Here is a 21785-nt window from a genome sequence, read left to right on the forward strand (position 1 = left end):
AAGATGGGGATGGCCTATACACTAGAGAAGAAAGGAGAGGGGAGGACCAGATCTGATTTAATTTCTTTCAGCTTTTCAGCCTAATTTCTTTCACTCAACACATTGGCATCTACAAAGCTTTTTTTTTTTTTTTTTTACCCAAAAGAACCAGTGTGTATTTAAAAAGTACTTACCTCCCTGGAGATTGGTTCAAGATGGTGAAGTAGAAGGACGTGCGCTCACTCCCTCTTGTGAGAGCATGGGAATCACAACTAAATGCTGAACAGTCATCGACAGGAAGACACTGGAACTCACCAAAAAAGATACCCCACATCCAAAGACAAAGGAGAAGCCACAGTGAGACGGTAGGAGTGGCACATTCACAATAAAATCAAATCCCATAACTGCTGGGTGGGTGACTCACAAACTGGAGAACACTTATACCACAGAAGTCCACCCACTGGAGTGAAGGTTCTGAGCCCCACGTCAGGCTTCCCAGCCTGGGGGTCCGGCAACAGGAGGAGGAATTCCTAGAGAATCAGATTTTGAAGGCTAGCAGGATTTGATTGCAGGACTTCAGCAGGATGGGGGAAACAGAGACTCCACTCTTGGAGGGCACACACAAAGTAGTGTGCGCATTGGGACCCAGGAGAAGGAGCAGTGACCCCATAGGAGACTGAACCAGACCTACCTGCTAGTGTTGGAGGGTCTCCTGCAGAGGCGGGGGGTAGCTGTGGCTCACCATGAGGACAAGGACACTGGCAGCAGAAGTTCTGGGAAGTACTCCTTGGTGTGAGCCCTCCCAGAGTCTGCTATTAGCCCCACCAAAGAGCCGGGTAGGCTGCAGTGTTGGGTCGAATCAGGCCAAACAACCAACAGGGAGGGAACCCAGCCCCACCCATCAGCAGACAGATTAAAGTTTTACTGAGCTCTGCCCACCAGAGCAACACCCAGCTCTACCCACCACCAGTCCCTCCCATCAGGAAACCTGCGCAAGCCTCTTGGATAGCCTCATCCACCAGAGGGCAGAAGCAGGAAGAACTACAGTCCTACAGCCTGTGGAACAAAAACCACATTCACAAAAAGATAGACAAGATGAAAAGGCAGAGGGCTATGTACCAGATGAAGGAACAAGATAAAACTCCAGAAAAACAACTAAATGAAGTGGAGATAGGAAACCTTCCAGAAAAAGAATTCAGAATAATGATAGTGAAGATGATCCAGGACCTTCGAAAAAGAATGGAGGCAAAGATTGAGAAGATGCAAGAAATGTCTAGCAAAGACCTAGAAGAATTAAAGAACAAACACCTGGAAGAATTAAAGAACAAACAAACAGAGATGAACAATACAATAACTGAAATGAAAAATACACTAGAAGGAATCAATAGCAGAATAGCTGAGGCAGAAGAACAGATAAAAGACCTGGAAGACAGAACGGTGGAATTCACTGCTGTGGAACAGAATAAAGAAAAAAGAATGAAAAGAAATGAAGACAGCCTAAGGGACGTCTGGGACAACATTAAATGCACCAGCATTCACATTAAAGGGGTCCCAGAAGGAGAAGAGAGAGAGAAAGGACCCGAGAAAATATTTGAAGAGGTTATAGTTGAAAACTTCCCTAACATGGGAAAGGAAATAGCCACCCAAGTCCAGGAAGCGCAGCAAGTCCCATACAGGACAAACCCAAGGAGAAACACACAAAGAAACACAGTAATCAAATTGACAAAAATTAAAGACAAAGAAAAATTATTGAAAGCAACAAGGGAAAAATGACAAATAACATACAAGGGAACTCCCATAAGGTTAACAGCTGATTTCTCAGCAGAAACTCTACAAGCCAGAAGGGAGTGGCATGACATATTTAAAGTGATGAAAGGGAAGAAATTACACCCAAGATTCTCTACCCGGCAAGGATCTCTATCAGATTTGATAGCAAAAGCTAAGAGAATTCAGTACCACCAAACCAGCTTTACAACAAATGCTAAAGAAACTTCTCTAGGCGGGAAACACAAGAGAAGAAAAAGACCCACAAAACAAACCCGGAACAATTAAGAAAATGGTAATAGGAACGTACATATCGATAATTACCTTAAACGTGAATGGATTAAATGCTCCAACCAAAAGACACAGGCTTGCTGAATGGATACAAAAACAAGACCCATATATATGCTGTCTACAAGAGACCCACTTCAGACCTAGGGACACATGCAGACTGAAAGTGAGGGGATGGAAAAAGATATTGTTTGCAAATGGAAATCAAAAGAAAGCTGGAGTCGCAATACTCATATCAGATAAAATAGACTTTAAAATAAAGAATGTTACAAGAGACAAGGAAGGACACTACATAATGATCAAGGGATCAATCCAAGAAAAAGATATAACAATTATAAGTATATATGCTCCCAATATAGGAGCACCTCAATACATAAGGCAACTGCTAACAGCTATAAAAGAGGAAATCGACAGTAACACAATAATAGTGGGGGACTTTAACACCTCACTTACACCAATGGACCGATCATGCAGACAGAAAATTAATAAGGAAAAACAAGATTTAATTGACACAATAGACCAGATAGATTTAATTGATATTTATAGGACATCCCATCCCCAAACAGCAGATTACACTTTCTTCTCATGTGCGCATGGAACATTCTCCATGATAGATCACATCTTGGGTCACAAATCAAGCCTCAGTAAATTTAAGAAAATTGAAATCATATCAAGCATCTTTTCTGACCACAACACTATGAGATTAGAAATCAATTTCAGTGAAAAAGACGTAAAAAACACAAACACATGGAGGCTAACCAATGCGCTACTAAATAACCAAGAGATCACTGAAAAAATCAAAGAGGAAATCAAAAACTACCTAGAGACAAATGACAACGAAAACACGACGATCCAAAACCTGTGGGATGCAGCAAAAGCAGTTCTAAGAGGGAAGTATATAGCAATACAAGCCTACCTCAAGAAACAAGAAAAATCTCCAGTAAACAATCTAACCTTACACGTAAAGGAACTAGAGGAAGAAGAACAAACAAAACCCAGAGTTAGTAGAAGGAAGGAAATCATAAAGATCAGAGCAGAAATAAATAGAAACAAAGAAAACAATAGCAAAGATCAATAGAAGTAAAAGCTGGTTCTTTGAGAAGATAAACAAAATTGATAAACCATTAGCCAGACTCATCAAGAAAAAGAGGGAGAGGACTCAAATCAATAAAATTAGAAATGAAAAAGGAGAAGTTACAACAGACACCACAGAAATACAGAGCATCCTAAGAGACTACTACAAGCAACTCTATGCCAGTAAAATGGACAACCTGGAAGGAATGGACAAATTCTTAGGAAGGTATAACCTTCCAAGACTGAACCAGAAAGAAATAGGAAATATGAACAGACCAATCACAAGTAATGAAATTGAAACTGTGATTAAAAATCTTCCAACAAACAAAAGTCCAGGACCTGATGGCTTCACAGGTGAATTCTATCAAACATTTAGAGAAGAGCTAACACCTATCCTTCTCAAACTCTTCCAAACAATTGCAGAGGAAGGAACACTCCCAAACTCATTCTATGAGGCCACCATCACCCTGATACCAAAACCTGACAAAGATACTACAAAAAAAGAAAATTACAGACCAATATCACTGATGAATATAGATGCAGAAATCCTCAGCAAACAGAATCCAACAGCACATTAAAAGGATCATACACCATGGTCAAGTGGGATTTATCCCAGGGATGCAAAGATTCTTCAATATATGCAAATCAATCAATGTGATACACCATATTAACAAATTGAAGAATAAAACCATATGATCATCTCAATAGATGCAGAAAAAGCTTTTGACAAAATGCAACACCCATTTATGATAAAAAGTCTCCTGAAAGTGGGCATAGAGGAAACCTACTTCAACATAATAAAGGCCATATATGACAAACCCACAGCAAACATCATTCTCAATGGTGAAAACCTGAAAGCATTTCCTCTAAGATCAGGAAAAAGACAAGGATGACCACTCTCACCACTGTTATTCAACATAGTTTTGGAAGTCCCAGCCATGGTAATCAGAGAAGAAAAGGAAATAAGAGGAATACGAATTGGAAAAGAAGAAGTAAAACTTTCACTGTTTGCAGATGACATGATACTATACATAGAGAATCCTAAAGATGCCACCAGAAAACTACTAGAGCTAATCAATGAATTTGGTAAAGTTTCAGGATACAATATTAATGCACAGAAATCTCTTGCATTCCTATACACTAATGGTGAAAAATCTGAAAGAGAAATTAAGGAAACACTCCCATTTACCATTGCAACAAAAAGAATAAAATACCTAGGAATAAACCTACCTAAGAAGACAAAAGACCTGTATGCAGAAAACTATAAGATACTGATGAAAGAAAGTAAAGCTGATACAAACAGATGGAGAGATATACCATGTTCTTGGATTGGAAAAATCAATATTGTGAAAATGACTATACTACCCAAAGCAATCCACAGATTCAGTGCAATCCCTATCAAATTACCAATGGCATTTTTTACAGGACTAGAAAAAAAATCCTAAAATTTGTATGGAGACCCAAAAGACCCCGAATAGCCAAAGCAGTCTTGAGGGAGAAAAACGGAGCTGGAGGAATGAGAATCCCTGACTTCAGACTATACTACAAAGCTACAGTACTCAAGACAATATGGTACTGGCACAAAAACAGAAATATACATCAATGCAACAGGATAGAAAGCCCAGAGATAAACCCACACACCTGTAGTCAATCTATGACAAAGGAGGCAGGGATATACAATGGAGAAAAGAGAGTCTCTTCAATAAGTAGTGCTCGGAAAACTGGAGCGCTACATGTAAAAGAATGAAATTAGAACACTCCCTAACACCATACACAAAAATAAACTCAAAATGGATTAGGGACCTAAATGTAAGACTGGACACTGTAAAACTCTTAGAGGAAAACATAGGAAGAATACTGTTTGACATAAATCACAGGAAGATCTTCTTTGATCCACCTCCTAGAGTAATGGAAATAAAACCAAAGTAAATAAATGGGACCTAATGAAACTTAAAAGCTTTTGCAAAGCAAAGGAAACCATAAACAAGACGAAAAGACAACCCTCAGAATGGGAGGAAATATTTGCAGACGAATCAATGGACAAAGGATTAATCTCCAAAATATATAAACAGCTCATGCAGCTCAATATCAAAAAAACAAACAACCCAATCCAAAAATGGGCAGAAGACCTAAACAGACATTCCTCCAAAGAAGACATACAGATGGCCAAGAAGCATATGAAAAGCTGCTCAACATCACTAATTATTAGAGAAATGCAAATCAAAACTACAGTGAGTTATCATCTCACACCGGTTAGAATGGGCATCATCATACAATCTACAAACAACAAATGCTGGAGAGGGTGTGGAGGAAAGGGAACCCTCTTGCACTGTTGGGGGGAATGTAAATTGATACAGCCACTATGGAGCACAGTATGGAGGTTTCTTAAAAAACTGAAAATAGAATTACCATATGACCCAGCAATCCCACTACTGGGCATATACCCTGAGAAAGCCATAATTCAAAAAGACACATGCACCCCAATGTTCTTTGCAGCGCTATTTACAATAGCCAGGTCATGGAAGCAACCTAAATGCCCATCGACAGACAAGTGGATAAAGAAGTTGTGGTACACATATACAATGGAATATTACTCAGCCATAAAAAGGAACGAAATTGGGTCATTTGTCGAGACGTGGATGGACCTAGAGACTGTCATGCAGAGTGAAGTAAGTCAGAAAGAGAAAAACAAGTATCGTATATTAACACATATATGTGGAACCTAGAAAAATGGTACAGATGAACTGGTTTGCAGGGCAGAAATAGAGACACAGACGTAGAGAACAAATGTATGGATACCAAGGGGGGAAAGTGGCGGGGGTGGGGGGGTGGTGGTGTGATGAATTGGGAGATTGGGATTAACATATATACACTAATAATGTATAAAATGGATAACTACTAAGAACCTGCTGTATAAAAAAATAAATAAAATTTAAAAATTAAAAAAAAAAAAGTACTTACCTCCCTGCTTTTTTTTGTTGTTCTTTGTTTAAACCAGTTCATTTTATCTCACATATTTAAGGGGACAGTTTAGTACCTAATGACACCTCATTACAGTGCTAAGCATAATGTCTGTTTTTTCTAGCTTTATTGAGACATAATTGACATATAACATTGTATACATTTAAGGTGTACAGTGTGTTGATTTGATACACACATTGCAAAATGTAAAATGTAAAAAAAGTAAGCATGTCTTACACATGGCAGACTTCTAATAAATGTTCGAAAATTGGACCATTTCATTTTGGTTTATATTTATTAACTGAGCACTTACTATGTGTCAGGCACTACGTTGAGCTCTAGAGGCAACAAAGATGAATACAGTATAATCTTTTTTCTCCAGGGCTCTCCAACTAGGGGGTAAAAGAGGCTGCTAAGTGAATAAATGCACTTGTTTTGATGAGTGTTGTGTTAAACATAAACAAGCTTATATAGGTATACAGAAAAAGGAGAGTTTGGAGAGAATGGGGAGAGGGTTTTTTTCTTTTTTTTGTTATTAAAGCTCTTAGCTCTTTAACCTAATTCTCACTGTGAATAACAATTATCTAGGTGAACAGATATTATCTGAACTATAGCTGAGTACCATGCTAGGTTCTTGAAGGATTCCACACCATAGTGCATAGTCTGGAGGAACATAGAGTATAAATGGGGAAACAAGACATGAATATTCTGAAAAGTTAAATAACAATCAAGATAAAAATAGAAGAGATGTCACAAGATAGTTTTTGAGTAGTTTCCCAGTAAATTAATTATCCAAATAATAATTGCTAATAGAATTCAGATAACATGCTCACTATGGTCTAGCATGATGAGGGAAGTCTTCCTCACTCATACTGTACCTGTTCTCCATCCTCATCCAGACCTCTGATCCCCTGGTGATTCCTTTTTCTCCTACCTATAAGCCTCCTGAAGGTTTCCTTTCTTCCCTCTCTATTCTAAAGCATTGGTTCATCATTTGGTTCACCTCTCTCTACTCCCTAATTGTCCTGTCCTGCCAGTGTTCAAGCACCTAACCCCAGATCTGTCAGACCACCTTCTTTCTCCAGTTCTAAACTCAAGCTGCTCTGTCCTGTGGGAAAATTTTACCTAACCTGACAGATTGGTCCATCCTTTCCACTGCATGCAGAGTGGTTTTTCAAAAAGTAACTCTGCTTAGAATCCTCTTGTGGCTCCCCTCTGTCTTTATGATTAAGAGCAAAGTTCTTTTGTCACTATGCATTTATTAATGATCTGCAAAGGCATCTGGGAAATTTGTTTTTCTGGCTTCTGCACCTACTCCTTTGCCAGCACAACTCTGGTTTAAGGTCATCAGTAACCCATTTGGCCGTAACATGTATCTCATCATGGCAATCCCCTTTATAATCCCCCTTCCCCACTCTACTCACACATACACTTTTTTTGTCTTAATGCCTACTAAGGCCCTGTCCTTTAGAGGCCTTGTCCTTTGCTTTAGACTTAGGAACCTGTTTTCATTTCCCCACAGATACCATATTCTCTCATTCTTCCAGATATTTGCTGTTCCCTCCTATAGTATAGTATGTCTCCTGTTCAAAAGCTCCTTAATAGCTGCCATTTACTATGTACCAGGCAGAGTGCTTTGCATGCCTTTTTTCATTTAATCCTCACATCAACCTGATGGGATAAATTTATTTCCCTTTACTTTAGAATTAAGGACACCAAGGCCTAGAATAGGTCATGTAATTTGCCCAAGGCACACTTTTCTAGGAGGCAACTTAGAATTCAACCCATTGCTCTACAAATTATGTTATGCTGTTTTCTCTTAGGAAAAGGAACATATTTTATTTATTTTTGTATACTTAGCATCTAGTACAAGGCATAGTAAATATTTGTTGAGAATAAAGTGAGACTTGAGCTAATCTTAAAGAATGAGACCATTCTAAACAGGAGAAAACATGGACAAATACAGAAATGAGACTATGTCTACAGCACACTTAGAGAACAATGACCAGGTCCCTGTGGGTTAACACTTTGCCACCTGGATTTGCTGCTCCAGTCTTCTCTTGCGCTTTGCAATAAACCTCCTCTAGGATCTATCTGATTCTTCTACTATTCTCTCTTGAATCTAGTCTACTCAGGTTTTAGTCCCACTACTCCACCAGAATGGCTATTATTAAGGTCACTTCTGTGTTGCTAAATCCAGTGGACATTTCTCAGTTGTCATCTTACTTGATCTGTCCACATCATTTGACCACAGGTGATCACTCAATTCTTACTGATATACTTTCTTCCAGGATACCATCCTATCTTGGTTTCCCTCCTACCTCACTAGTTGTAATTTCTTCCTCTCCCACTCAGCCTCTGGGTGGTAGAGTGCCCCAGGCCTATCTCTCATAGTCTCTCAATCCACACTCACTCGTTTACTGATCTAATCCAGTCTTGGTCTTTAAATACTATCTACATGCTAATGACTCCTCAGTTTATATCTCTAGTCCAGATCTCCCTCCCTGATCTCCCGACTCTTACAGTTAACTTCCTGTTAACATCTCCATTTGGAAGTATAACAGACATTCCAAACTTAACATATCCAAGATTAAACTCTTACTCTTCCCCTAAAATGTTGCTTCTCCTGCAGTGTTTCCCATTTCAATTTATGGCAACTCTCGCTTTCCACTTGCTAAGGCTAGAACCTTGTATTCTCACACCCCACAACTAGCCTATCAGGAAATCTTCAAAATGTATCCAGATCTGACCACTGCACTGTTACCACCATGTTCATTCACCTGATAATAACACCCTAACTGGTTGGTCTTCCTCACCTTTGATGTCCTACTAGTTGTTCTCAACACAGTAGCCAGAGTGATCCTTTTAACATAAGGATAGAGTATATTACTATGCCAAACCCTGTAGTGGTTCCCCATTGCATTCAGGATAAAAACTAAAGTAATAATAGCCTGTAAAACCAATCTGGCCCCCCTGTTACCCAGCTGAGCTCCTGTCCCACTCCTCTCCCTGTGTGTGGTGCTTCAGCCACACCAACTTCATTGCAGTTCTTCATACATGCCACTGCTCGTGCCCTGGGGTCTTTGCTCCTGCCCTTCCTCCTGGAATGCCCTTTCCGCATGTAGTCACAGGGCTCACTCCCTAACTTCCTTTAAGTCTTTGCTTAAATGACACCATCTCAGTGAGGTCTGTTCAGACTACCCTATTCAAAATTAAAACTCTCATGTCCTGTTTTACCCTCCTGAATTTTACCCTCAGACCATTTATCACCTTCTATTCAATTAACTTTTTTTGTTTGCTTACATTTAATTGACTGTTCTCTACATGCTAGAAAATAAGCTCCAGAAGGGCAGGGATTTATTTCTGCTTTCTTCGTAATACCTGCCTAAAAAATGCCTGGCATAAGTAATTAATAAATAATTACTGAACTGAGTTAGACTAAAGTAAACTTAGGTATTTACATGTGAAAATCTTTTGGAGATCTTGAGGTTCATTTAAGTAGATTTTCCAGCCATGAAAAACGATATGTGAGCCCCAAATGTAAAGAAGATACATTTGACCAGGAAAGTTTGCCAACAGCTGTAGGTCTGCTTGTACTGTTATCATGCTCCTTAGTGTCATCTGGTATTAAATTATGTTTAGCCCCTCAATTGATAACAGGCCTGGATTTTAGGTTGCCTTCCTTCTCCCACAACTATCAAGGCTTTAATCAGAGCATTAAGGAGCTCTAAATAGGCCCTGCTTTTGAATCTGCATATCAGGAGGGGGCTGGGAGTATGAGTGGGAGGATGTCATGTCCCAGTGATTAATGATCTCTAGGAAGCTGAAAAGGGGAGAGTAATATACACAGTATTTCTACCCCCTGGAGTAGGAATGCAAACACCATTGTGCGGATCTGTGCATAGTCACTGACTTCCTGGTAGCTGGAGAATTTCATACACTCTTCTACCACAAATAAAACTGTCAGAGAAGTGACAGCTCAAAAAGCTGGCTTTCCTTACTTAAAAAGAATAGCTCAAACACAGTGAGCCAGAAAATTAATTTTGTAGTTGTTTGGGAACCCAGTTGTTTAATAAGAAACAAGAAAATGGGAACTTTTCTTGAAAAGCCTAAAACCTCCAAATATTTGTTGAATCAAACTCTACATTTGGTTTCTTAAATTTACGAAATTCCTGGAAACTGCTTATTTTAAATGAATTTAAAGGGAAGCATTCCATTGTAATGAAATGCATTGCCTTAAACTTTTCAGTGTGGTCTCTATGGTAGATTCAGAGAATCATACTACTGGTGGACTCCAGCCTATTGCTCTATGTGTTGAAAAAAAACTGACATTTCAAAGTGGCTTTTAGAGTTTTAGAAAGTAATTCTTACGTAGAGTTCTATTATTTTTTCTTTTAACCCCAGTGAATCTATGATATTTAATAACGGTTTCCAAATGCTTAAGTCAGAAGTGCAATATTTTTATCTATAGATAAGGAACTACAGATGTTTGCAAAACTTTTAAAAGGAAAGTTTGAGGGAAAAGCGTCGTATTTCAGCCAATTGCGATTATTTACAAATAATCAAAATTAGAGACTTTGTTGAATAGTAGTAGTAGTAATAGCAGCAGCAGCAGCAGTAGATTCTTAGTGGGGACAACCAAATAACTTGTATTTTACCAGGAACCATTCACTTATAGGACTTGTTAAATTATTTTTGTTCTTGGTTCTGATTTTTTGGTGCCCTTTACATTACCAGTTATTGTTCTCCATTGTCTACTTTTTCAACTTTGAGTTCTTATGAATTTTTTTCCCGTAATATAAAAAGAAAGAAAAGAAATATTCATTCTTGGGGAAATGCAGCCACACTTCAGGGTAAAGGAGAGAAAATATTTTGTATTTTATTTTTGTTTTGTTGTTGTTTATTTTGTTTTATATTTGAAGGTGTCACTATAATCTAAATTAAAAGGAACTACTATGGGCTAAATTAAGACAGCATCAGTTAGATTAAGCCCTGAATTTGGTTTCCAAGTGGTTAGACTTTTAAATTGTATTTGCAAGAGTTTATTTTTAGTCAGGATGCAGTTATTTTTAGATCTGCTTCTCTGTCACTAGGAAATGTAATGCCTGTCTCTCCATTGTTGTTTATCAGGAAGTTCTGAGGCACAGGCTTTTAAGATCCAGTTAGCACAGAACACCACCTCTCCTTTTAAAAGAAAAAATATGAAATAATGCATGAAGGAAAATATATGAACTGAGAGCATGTCCAATTTTTAAATTGTTAGTGTCAATTAAACACTAACAATTTTAATTTTAATCTCTTATACACTGAGCAACGGAACAAGATTTTTAGGGAATACCAAAAAATACAAGGTTTGGGTTCCCCCTACTGGTGCGCATCCCAGGCTCGTTATTTCATTAATACATAGAAAGAAAGGCCCAGGGGGATAGAGATTTGAAGTAGCTATGTTGGCCTCTTTTTTTTTTGTTGTTGTTGGCCTCTTTTAAAGAAATCTGGGGACAAGAGAAGGAGAAAAACACCATTTACCATTTTCTGCAAATGTCTTATGAAATAAGGGATGATCTAAAAATTGTATTTCTATATCTAGAAAGTACAAAATTTAATCCTACAGTATTTGGTTTTTAATGTTGTTGCCTCTGTGATAAGCTGCTTATATACAGTGTTTCTCAAATGCTTTATGTTGTAATCTAAGGAATAATAAGACACCAGTGGATCCACAAAAGGATTTAAAATCCCAAGGAAAAACTGCAAAGCTAGTATTGTATCATAATAAAATTAAAGAGCTAGTGTTAAAGCTCACTAATTCCTATTTTAGCATTTCAGAAAGTGACATGACATCATATGATTGTGTGTGTCCATTTAACATCTGTTCTTTCTAATTTGTCATGTGTGTATTTGAAACAGTTCTCTTTATTTTCTGTTACTCAGTAAATGCCAAATAATATTAAAGGCTCATTTTGAAAAAGAAGAATTTTAATTGACTCCTAAAAGTCACTTCTGAACTTATTATGTTTGTGTTTTAAAGGACTAGTCAGTCAAGTTAAAATATTGTCTTTTTAAATTGCTTTTCAGCAATGCAGTCAACCTTTTAAGCAATGTTCCGGTCTCTTGTTTGGATGTTCTCATTTGTCCATTAACCCATGAAGAAACAGCCCCAGAAGCAACGACACTAGATGAACTGCCCAGTGATAAAACAGCTGAGAAAGAAACAGTTTTGAAAAATAATACCATGGTATACAATGGTATGAATATGGAGGCCATTCATGTTTTACTCAGTTTTATGGAGAAGAGAATAGACAAGGTAAGACTGATAAAATTGAGAAGATACTTCTAAAGAATGTAATTGTACACACATTACAGACATCACAGGATGTGATTTTTGAATCTAAGCTTTTTTTTTATAGCTGACATCTTGAATAATTATTTATACTCCGGAAAGCATTTTACTGTAGTAAATGATAAATTGCTGAAACCAAGTGAATTTATTTGTTTAAAGCTGAAAATTGTGTTGATGCGACACCAAAATTGTGACTAGTGCCTGAAAACAAAGGAAAAAGTAATTACTTTTCTATGTAGGTATTTTGTAAGTTCTAGAAGTAAAAATTATCTCCCCCCAAAACTTGATGATAACTACTTTCCATAACACCTAAAAGACATCTTTAAAAGAAAATTGTCAACTTTCCATTTGTTGTAAGCTGCTTATTTTCTCTTTTCTGTCACTTGCTTTGTCGAGTATCTATATTAAAAGGCAGCAAGCTAGGATGGGTTAGTCATCAAAACCTTCGCCTTGTTTAAGCCCATTTGCTGAGCCAGTGAGGGCCCTACGAAATGTAGAAAAAGCCAGGAAGGATAAAAATGGGCATTAGTAAACATGAAGATAACTAATGAAATGGAAATATTTTTAGGAAAATAATTTTTAAAGTAGTTTGTACAGCTTTGGTAACATAAAGTGTCTCCCTCTCAAAAAAAGAGTATTAATATACTCAGTTATATGAAGAAAAGTAAACTGTTAGAAACTAAACTAATGCAGCATGTATGGTTTTCTTTGTAGGGAAGCAGCTATAGAGAGGGTCTAACTCCAGTTCTCAGCTTATTAACAGAATGTTCCCGAGCCCATCGAAACATCAGAAAATTTCTCAAAGATCAGGTAACTGTTTAATGCATATTAACATCTCAAAGTTAATCTTATATGTGTTTTTTAACATAAAATTAATGAGTCAAATTCTTTCACAGTCGTTTTCTTTCAGAATATCAGAAACTCAAAAAAGTTAGTGTTAAATCTTTGAAATCTTCCTAATCCACAAATAAGTGACCCTGTCTATTTTTTTGACTCATTCATTCATTTACTCAACAAATGTTTATTGAGATCTGTGTGCTGTATTCTAAGCATTGAAATACACATGAAGTCTTTGCTTTGTGGAGTTTCCCTTATTGTAGGGGGACAAAAAGTAAACAAATAAATGTATGATACAATGGCAAGTGGTGATAAGTGTTCAGAAGAAAGATACAGGGGAAGGGAAAACTTAAGGGAATAAGGAAGAGCCTCTCTGAGGAAATGACATTTGAGCAGAAACTTGGATAAGTAAGGAAAGGATCTTTGAGAATATCTGGAAGAGGATATTCTCTGAGAATAGTTCTGTGAATATTCTAGAAGAGGAATGTACCAGACAGAACGACTTCAAAGTCCCTGGATGAGAGGATGCTTTGGTATGCTTAAGGAAAAGCAAGAAGGCTAGAGAACATTGTGCGAGGGGGAGAGTGGTAGATGAAGTAAAAGAGGTAAGCAAGAACCAAATAACGTAAGGTTGTATAGGACTTTTGATTTTCTTCTAAGTGAGAAGGGAGAGCATTGGACTGTTCTGAGAAGGGACGTGATGTGACCTCATTTATATTTAAAGATATTCTGGCTACTATATATAAGATAGACTAAAGGAGTGTGAGTAGATGTGAGGAGACCAGCCCAAAAGAGAGCTGATGATGAAGGTTCGGAGTAAGATGGTAGTAGTTGGAGTTCATGGTAAGAAGTCATCTTTCTGCCTCTGCATCTACTGTCTGTCTGCATCTATCTGTACCCCCATGTCCTTTGTCTCCCCCCTCTATCACAAGGGATGAATTGTCCCTGCTTCCTTCTGTGGCCAGCCTCTGCACTCATATCCTGGATACCTTTCCCTCTCACCTCAAGAACTTTGCTCCTGTATTTACTCCCTCTCTTTCTTCTTACATTAATCTTTTTTTTTTTTTTTTAATGTACTGGATCATTTTTGTCTGCACCCAAACACATCTTCCATCTTAAAAGCAGAAAAACCTTCCCTTAATCCCACTTCTCAAGCTGCCTCTCCATTTCTCTTCTCTTCTTTATGCAGTGTTCCTCAGGACAGTTTTCTGTGCTCACCCGCTCTCTTCTTTTTACTAATTTTGATTCTCTTCCGAACCCACTGTAATTAGGTTTTCATGCTTTTCATTCTACTACAAAGGTGTTTGTTAAACATCATCAACCCGATATTGCGAAATCTAATAGTTCTCAAATCTTTTTTTTATTCCCCCGTAACATTTTGATGTAATTAAGTATTCTCTCCTACTTGAAGTACCTTCTTCACGTGGTGTCTAGGACACAACAGGGAACTTCTTCTTTGCAGTGTTTGAGCTCCCCAAGGCAATATTATCTTTGTCTCCATTTCTACTCTCTTGTTGGTCCCATTCAACAGTCATGGTTTTGAAAGTCATCTATTCACTGATGACTCACAAATTTCTATCTCTACTCTTGACCTGTCCCCTAAGCTCCAGACTTATATAACATACTGCCTACTCATCTCCTCCCCTTGGACGTGTAGTAGGTATCTTAAGTTTAACGTATCCCAAACTAATCTCTTGATTTCCCATCCCTCCCCACCCTCTGTCTTCCCCTTCTTTCCTCATTCACTACATGGTACCACCATTCACCTCATTGTTCATTTATTGCCATATAGAATTTCTCTTAATAAATTAACTAGGTTCATTTTCCCCCATATGTTTATGGTCAAGATTTAATAAGCACTTTACTGTGTGTAGAGCACATTAATAGATATTGCTGATAAGGAGAAATTAGAAAGTAGGGACTCTTATCTTTGAAGAATTTTAGTCTATTGGAAGACTAGCTACCATCAAAGCATGAATAATCATCTAAGCAAAATAAATTAGTTAATTGATGAATTAAGGTCATTTCCAAGTTTGATTATTTTAAGACATTCTATCATGACTAGGAGGACTTGGTGGAGAATAATAAATGAAAATACTTTGTGTTCTATATTTTAGCTTTTTCACAGAGGAGATCCACGTTCAACTAAACTGTTTAGATTTTGCCATCTCTAACCAGGATAGCCCCCCCAAAATCTGTTTGTTAAATAGATTATTTATATGAAGGTCTTGGACTATACATTATGTAGATACAAAAGATTGTGAGACCCACTCCTTATCCTCAAAGAAATACTACAGTACAGATAAAGAAGGAGACATGACAAGTAAAAGACAACTAAAGAAAGATACAAGGCACAATACAGAAATCAACTTTCCTTCTGAGGAAGATGCACTATAGACTATGAGGATCAAGAAGGGCAGAACTTAAAGTAACAGATGATTAACTTTGATAATAGTGTAATTGGAACCATGGCTAATTAATGATTGTGCCCCATAGTTAATACCTGATTAAATCCAACTCGTGCGTACCCAAAGTAAATTGGTCTTGAGTATTCAGTATTTGGGCAGGTAGAAAGAGAACAGATGGTAGAAATTACTGATTCAGGTTGGATTCATCTGGAGAGGCTAATAGAAGAGATGAAGATTCTATGGATTTGAAAGAGGAACTGGACAAGATTTCTCAAAGAAAAGAAAAAATTTAATGGAGGGTAGTATTTGGGGGGAAATAGAAATGCTCCATACATATGCAGTTTGGGCATGATATGTAACAATAAAAACTACAAAATTTCACTTCAAAAACTTAAGGAACCCAAAACATAGCTAAGAGAATTTTTGTGCGATAACCTTTACTAATAGATACTATACTCTGGAACTGTAGGTACATACCACATGAAATCATTTGTTACATGTCTCATTCCTCTAGAAATGGGAGATAAACTCAGTATGGTTGGCTGAATCAAATAATAAGAATTTATTGTGCAATTACTTTGTGCCTACCGGGCACAAAGAGAATTTTGTTCTATCCTACCAGAGATATTGAAACATGGATTCTATAAACACTTTGGGCAGATTACTCAGTTTTTCTGAGATTTAGTTTCTGGGTTTTTTTCACAGCTGTATCTCCAGGGCCTCCAGTACCTCCTGATACATGGTAGGCACTCAGTATAGAAAGAGATAAGGAAGGAAGGAAGTCAGCTGAATGGATTAAATAAAAAATAATATACATACACATAAAGAGTCTGGTATAGTAAATTATAATTTGACTTTGTGTCTATCTTCATTTCCTAGCATAGTGCCTAGCTTATAGAAGGCACTTTTAAAAAGTTACTTGAATTAATTCATTCTTCCTTCAATCATCAAATATTTATTGAAACCTGTAATATGCCGGGCACTGAGAGCGGTACACAAAACAGAAAGAAATCCCTGCCCCCATGAAACTGACTTGTGGAAAAAGGCAGACAATAAAGAAAGAAATATATACTGTGTTAGGTGGTGATAAGTGCTATGAGGAAGATTAAAGCAGAGGGAGGGGGATAAAAAAAAGAGAATGCTGAAGGTTAATTATATAGGGTGATCAGGGAATGTCTTCCTATAAATGACATTTGAACAGAGACCTGAAGAAAGTAAGGGAATGAGCCAAGCCAGTTTCCAGAAAAAGAGTTTCTGGGCAGAGGGAGCAGCAAATGCAAAGACCATGAGGTAGGAAAGTGCTCGGTGAGTATAAGGAGTTCCATGGAGGTTTGTGAGACTATAGCAGTGTAAGCAAGGAATATGATAGAAATTAAGTCAGAAAAGTAGCAGGAAGCCACATTATGTGAAACCTAAGGAATTTGGAAGGACCTCATCTTTTACTATGAGTGAGATGAGAAGCCATGGGAACTGGAGGACTTTGAGAAGAGGAATGACATGATCTGACTCTCAAAGGATCATCCTAGCTGCTATGTAGAGAATAGATCATAGAAGGACCAGGATGGAAGCAGGGATGACTTAGGAGACTGTGGTAATAGTTCAGATGAGAAATATTGGTAGCTTGAATTTGGTAATACTAGAGGAGATAGTGAGAAGTGGTTGGGTTATGGATATAATTCAAAGGTAGAGCCAGAATAATTTGCTGATGGATTGGATGTGGGATGTGAAAGAGAGGAATCAAGGCTGTTTCCAAGGTGTTTGCAGTAAATAGTTGGAAGAACAGACTTGCTATTTAATGAGATGGAAAACTGTAGAAGGAACAGCTTTGTTGGGCGCTTCAATATTCTGCTTAGGACATGCTAAATTTGAGAAGCCTATAAAAGTCTGGAGGTCATGGAAGAAATCAAGATAGACGTATACTTTAGGGAGTTATCAGTAAATAGAGACCATACAAAGCCGTAAAACTGGATGAGATCACCAATAGAGAGTGAAAATAGTAAAGAAATGTCTCCCAAGAACTTAACCCTTGAATATTCCAGCACTTAAAAACAAAAGGATAAAAGAGAACTGGCACAGAGGCTAAGATGAAGCAACCAGTGTGGAGAACCAAAAGAGGAGGGGTCTGGGTGGATGCATGGATGGGTGAGTGAGTGAGCAAACAAACAGATAAACCAAGCAAGTTATGTAATCCCTCTGAGGATCAGTCTATAAAATAGGGATGATAGTGATGTTACTACCTCCTTTGCAAGGTTCCTGTGAGGGTTGATTATAGAGAATGTATGCATATCATCTATTACAGCAACTAGCACATAGGAAGTACTCAATAATTAATAACCATTTTATTATAAAATAAAACAACTAGAAAACATATGTACAGGGTTTTTGGTTTTTTTTAGTAAATAATGAAAATGCTGCAGGAATTAAAAGAAGGGAAAAATCAATATGAGTCAGGGTATTAAGGAAGAAAGAGAAATTTGACCCAGACTTTAACATGGATTTTGATAGAGGCAGCAGGGGCATTCCAGGTGCTGAGATGAGTAAAAACTCAGGAATGGGTTTGAATATATCATGGTGGTACAGTGAAGAGATGTTTCACTTCAAATGAAATTTCATTACAGGCATGAAATTATTTGAGGTTTGTTTTTTGTTTAGCTTTACTCTATTTGGAAGTAAACCTATTTATTTTTTAATGTTTTTTCTACTCTTACAAAACTAAGCTCGGTTGGTACCATTCTCGCTTACTCTAATACTTAAACGATTGATGATGGTTTTGCATTTGTGCCATTAGGTTTTACCACCACTGAGGGATGTGACAAATCGACCTGAAGTTGGCTCAACTGTGAGAAATAAGCTGGTGCGCCTCATGACACATGTTGACTTGGGAGTCAAGCAAATTGCTGCTGAATTCCTTTTTGTCCTTTGCAAAGAGAGAGGTAGGTTAAACTCTCTTTGCCCTCTACTTTTTCATCTTTCTGAGGGAATTTGAGAAATGTTTCTGTTATTAGTGGCCATCTCATTCCACTCTTTTCAGAGCTTATTCTCTATCTGTTCCATTAGAGGCCTTGAGCAGATAATAAAAATTAATAATTTAAAAGCATTTTCTACATGCTTCTGAATTCATTGAGACATGCAGGCAGATACACTACCAAACACGCTCATGTTTAAACTTTGCCTTCTGTCTCCTTAACCCAGGCTTCTTAATCTTGATGAGTCAGGACCTGGAGCCATTCTGAAAAATCTGCTTAAGTAATTCAGGTGCTAATATTTTGATAACCAGGCAAAGGCCTGGGTTAGTTCCACTTTTTAATTCCTCTTGGAATTAAAGCTATAGGAGTTTTGGTTTCTTCATTAAGTTCTTTAATCAATAAATGCATAAGATAAACCTCTTACCCTTGAGATGAGGGTAAGACAGAAGTAGAGAGAAACTAAAAAGTAACTATACTATAATAAATACTATTTTACAAGTACGTATAAAGTGATTGTCTTCTGAGATACATCTAACAATTTAAAATATTTCCTTAAATTATATGGATTATTTTGCTCTACAAAAGTTCTCCAAACAAGGAACTTTAACCAAGTTATTCAGATATTCTTACTATTTCTTTCTGCATCTCCTAGTTTATAAAAGTACTAGTGTAAAAGTCCCAACTAAGCAGATTTTATATTACACTTTTTTAAGTACCCTAGTTTTGTGAGAGAGATAACTTAGAAGTGAAAAACTTCACTCACTTCTCTCAAAATCTTCAGTCAGTTGAATTCTTTTCTCCCCTGCCAGCTTTATTGAGGTATGATTGACAAATAAAATTATATATATTTAAAGTATACAACATGATGATTTGATACACATATACATTGTGAAATGATTACCACAGTCAGGTTAATTAACACATTCACCACCTCACATAGTTACGTGTGTGTGTGTGTGTGTGTGTGTGTGGTGTGAGAACACTTAATATTTACTCTCTTAGCAAATTTCAAGTGTATAATAAAGTATTATTAACTATAGTCATCATGCTGTATATTAGATCCCCAGAACTTATTAATCTTATAACTGAACTTATTCATCTTATAACTTGTACCCTTTGACCAGATCTCCCTGTTTCTCTACCCTCTATTCCCTGGTAACCACTGTTCTACTCTCTGTTTCTATGAGTTTGATTTTTTTTTTCAGATTCTACATATAAGTGAGATCTACAGTATTTGCCTTTGTCTGGCTTATTCACTTAGCATAATGTTCTCTAGGTTCATCCATGTTGTTGCAAATAGTAGGATTTCCTTTGTCATGGCTGAATAATACTCATTTTATATACAGTTGACCCTTGACCAACACAAGTTTGAACTGCTCGGGTTCACTTAGATATGGATATTTTTCAGTAAATACACACTACAGTACTGCATGATCCATGGTAGGTTGGACCCACAGTTAGTTCGATCTGTGGATGTGGAGCCACAGAATCAGAGATCAGACTATCAAATTATACACAGATTTTCGACTGCATAAAGGGTAGGCGTCCCTAACCCTAGCATTCCTTAAGGGTCAACTGTGTGTGTGTGTGTGTGTGCGCGCGCGCGCGCGCGCACACACGTGCATGCATATACACACACACACACCTCCTTTATCTATTCATCTGTTGATAGGCACTTAGCTTGTTTCCATATCTTGGCTATTGTGAGTAATGCTGCAATGAACATGAGAGTTGAGATATCTCATAGGGATTCTGATTTCATTTCCTTTGGATATATACCCAGAAGTGGGATGCTGGATTATATTGTAGTTCTATATTTAATTTTTTTTTAAATTAATTAATTAATTTATTATTTATTTTTGGGTGTGTTGGGTCTTCGTTTCTGTGCTAGGGCTTTCTCCACTTGCGGTGAGCGGGGGCCACTCTTCATCGCGGTGCGCGGGCCTCTCGCTGTCGCAGCCTCTTGTTGCGGAGCACAGGCTCCAGATGCGCAGGCTCAGTAGTTGTGGCTCATGGGCCCAGTTGCTCCAGCAGCATGTGGGATCTTCCCAGACCAGGGCTTGAACCCGTGTCCCCTGCATTGGCAGGCAGATTCTCAACCACTGCGCCACCAGGGAAGCCCTATATTTAATTTTTTTAGTAACCTCCGTAGTGTTTTCCATAGTAGCTGCACCAATTTACATTCCCACTAACAGTGCACAAGGGTTCCATCTTTGCCACATCCTTGCCAGCACTTGTTATCTCTTGTTTTTTGATAAAAGCCATTCTAATAGGTGTGAGGTGATCTCTCATTGTGGTTTTTTTTTTTTTTTTTTTTTAATTAATAGCTACTCTATTTATTTATTTATTTATTTATTTATTTTTAGCTGTGTTGGGTCTTCGTTTCGTGCGAGGGCTTTCTCTAGTTGTGGCAAGCGGGGGCCACTCTTCATCGCGGTGCGCGGGCCTCTCACTATCACGGCCCCTCCCGTTGCGGGGCACAGGCTCCAGACGCACAGGCTCAGCAGTTGTGGCTCACGGGCCCAGTTGCTCGGCGGCATGTGGGATCTTCCCAGACCAGGGCTCGAACCCGTGTCCCCTGCATTAGCAGGCAGATTCTCAACCACTGCGCCACCAGGGAAGCCCCCTCATTGTGGTTTTGACTTGCATTTCCCTGATGATTATTGACATCGAGCACCTTTTCATGTACCTGTTGGCTATCCATATGCCTTTGGAAAAGCGTCTATTCAGGTCCTTTGCCTAATTTTTAATCGTATTATTTGGGGTTTTTTGTTATTGAGTTGCATTCATTGAATTCTTACACTTCATTTCTGACTAATTGGTACAACCACTTCAGTTACTGTTAAGATGGTATATTAGCAACATAATTTGATCAATATCATTACAATGATAATAAACACAACTGTTATGTATTCATGTGCCAAACATTCTATGCCATAATCTCATTTAATTCTCATAAGGACTCTCTGAGGTAAACATTATTATTATTTCAGTGTCATAAATGAGGCAAGGGTCTTATCCAATCTCATGCAGTTGAGCTGTCTTTCCATTCTGCCATATTTCCTCTCATAATACAATTGACCCTTGAACAACATGGGTTTGAACTTCCCAGGTCCACTTATATGCAGATTCTTTTTTGATAAATATGTACTACAATACTACGCAATCCAT

The 21785-nt window shown here is 37.7% G+C and overlaps 1 protein-coding gene across 9 annotated transcripts in view; it reads left to right on the forward strand.

The window, feature by feature from the left end:
* RIC8B (RIC8 guanine nucleotide exchange factor B) overlaps window positions 1–21785 on the forward strand; it is a 115691-nt gene that overhangs the window by 54937 nt on the left and 38969 nt on the right. For all 9 annotated transcript variants that reach the window (XR_011076017.1, XR_011076015.1, XR_011076016.1 and 6 more), the window contains exons 5-7: window positions 12139–12367; window positions 13118–13213; window positions 18437–18581. Coding sequence is in view for 5 of the 9 variants with exons in the window: in XM_068561248.1 (XP_068417349.1) it covers window positions 12139–12367; window positions 13118–13213; window positions 18437–18581 (470 nt within the window). In the remaining 4 variants the exon portion in view is untranslated. The remainder of the gene's footprint in view (window positions 1–12138; window positions 12368–13117; window positions 13214–18436; window positions 18582–21785) is intronic.

Source organism: Eschrichtius robustus, chromosome 13, assembly GCF_028021215.1.
Source record: "Eschrichtius robustus isolate mEscRob2 chromosome 13, mEscRob2.pri, whole genome shotgun sequence".
Classification (NCBI taxonomy): domain Eukaryota; kingdom Metazoa; phylum Chordata; class Mammalia; order Artiodactyla; family Eschrichtiidae; genus Eschrichtius; species Eschrichtius robustus.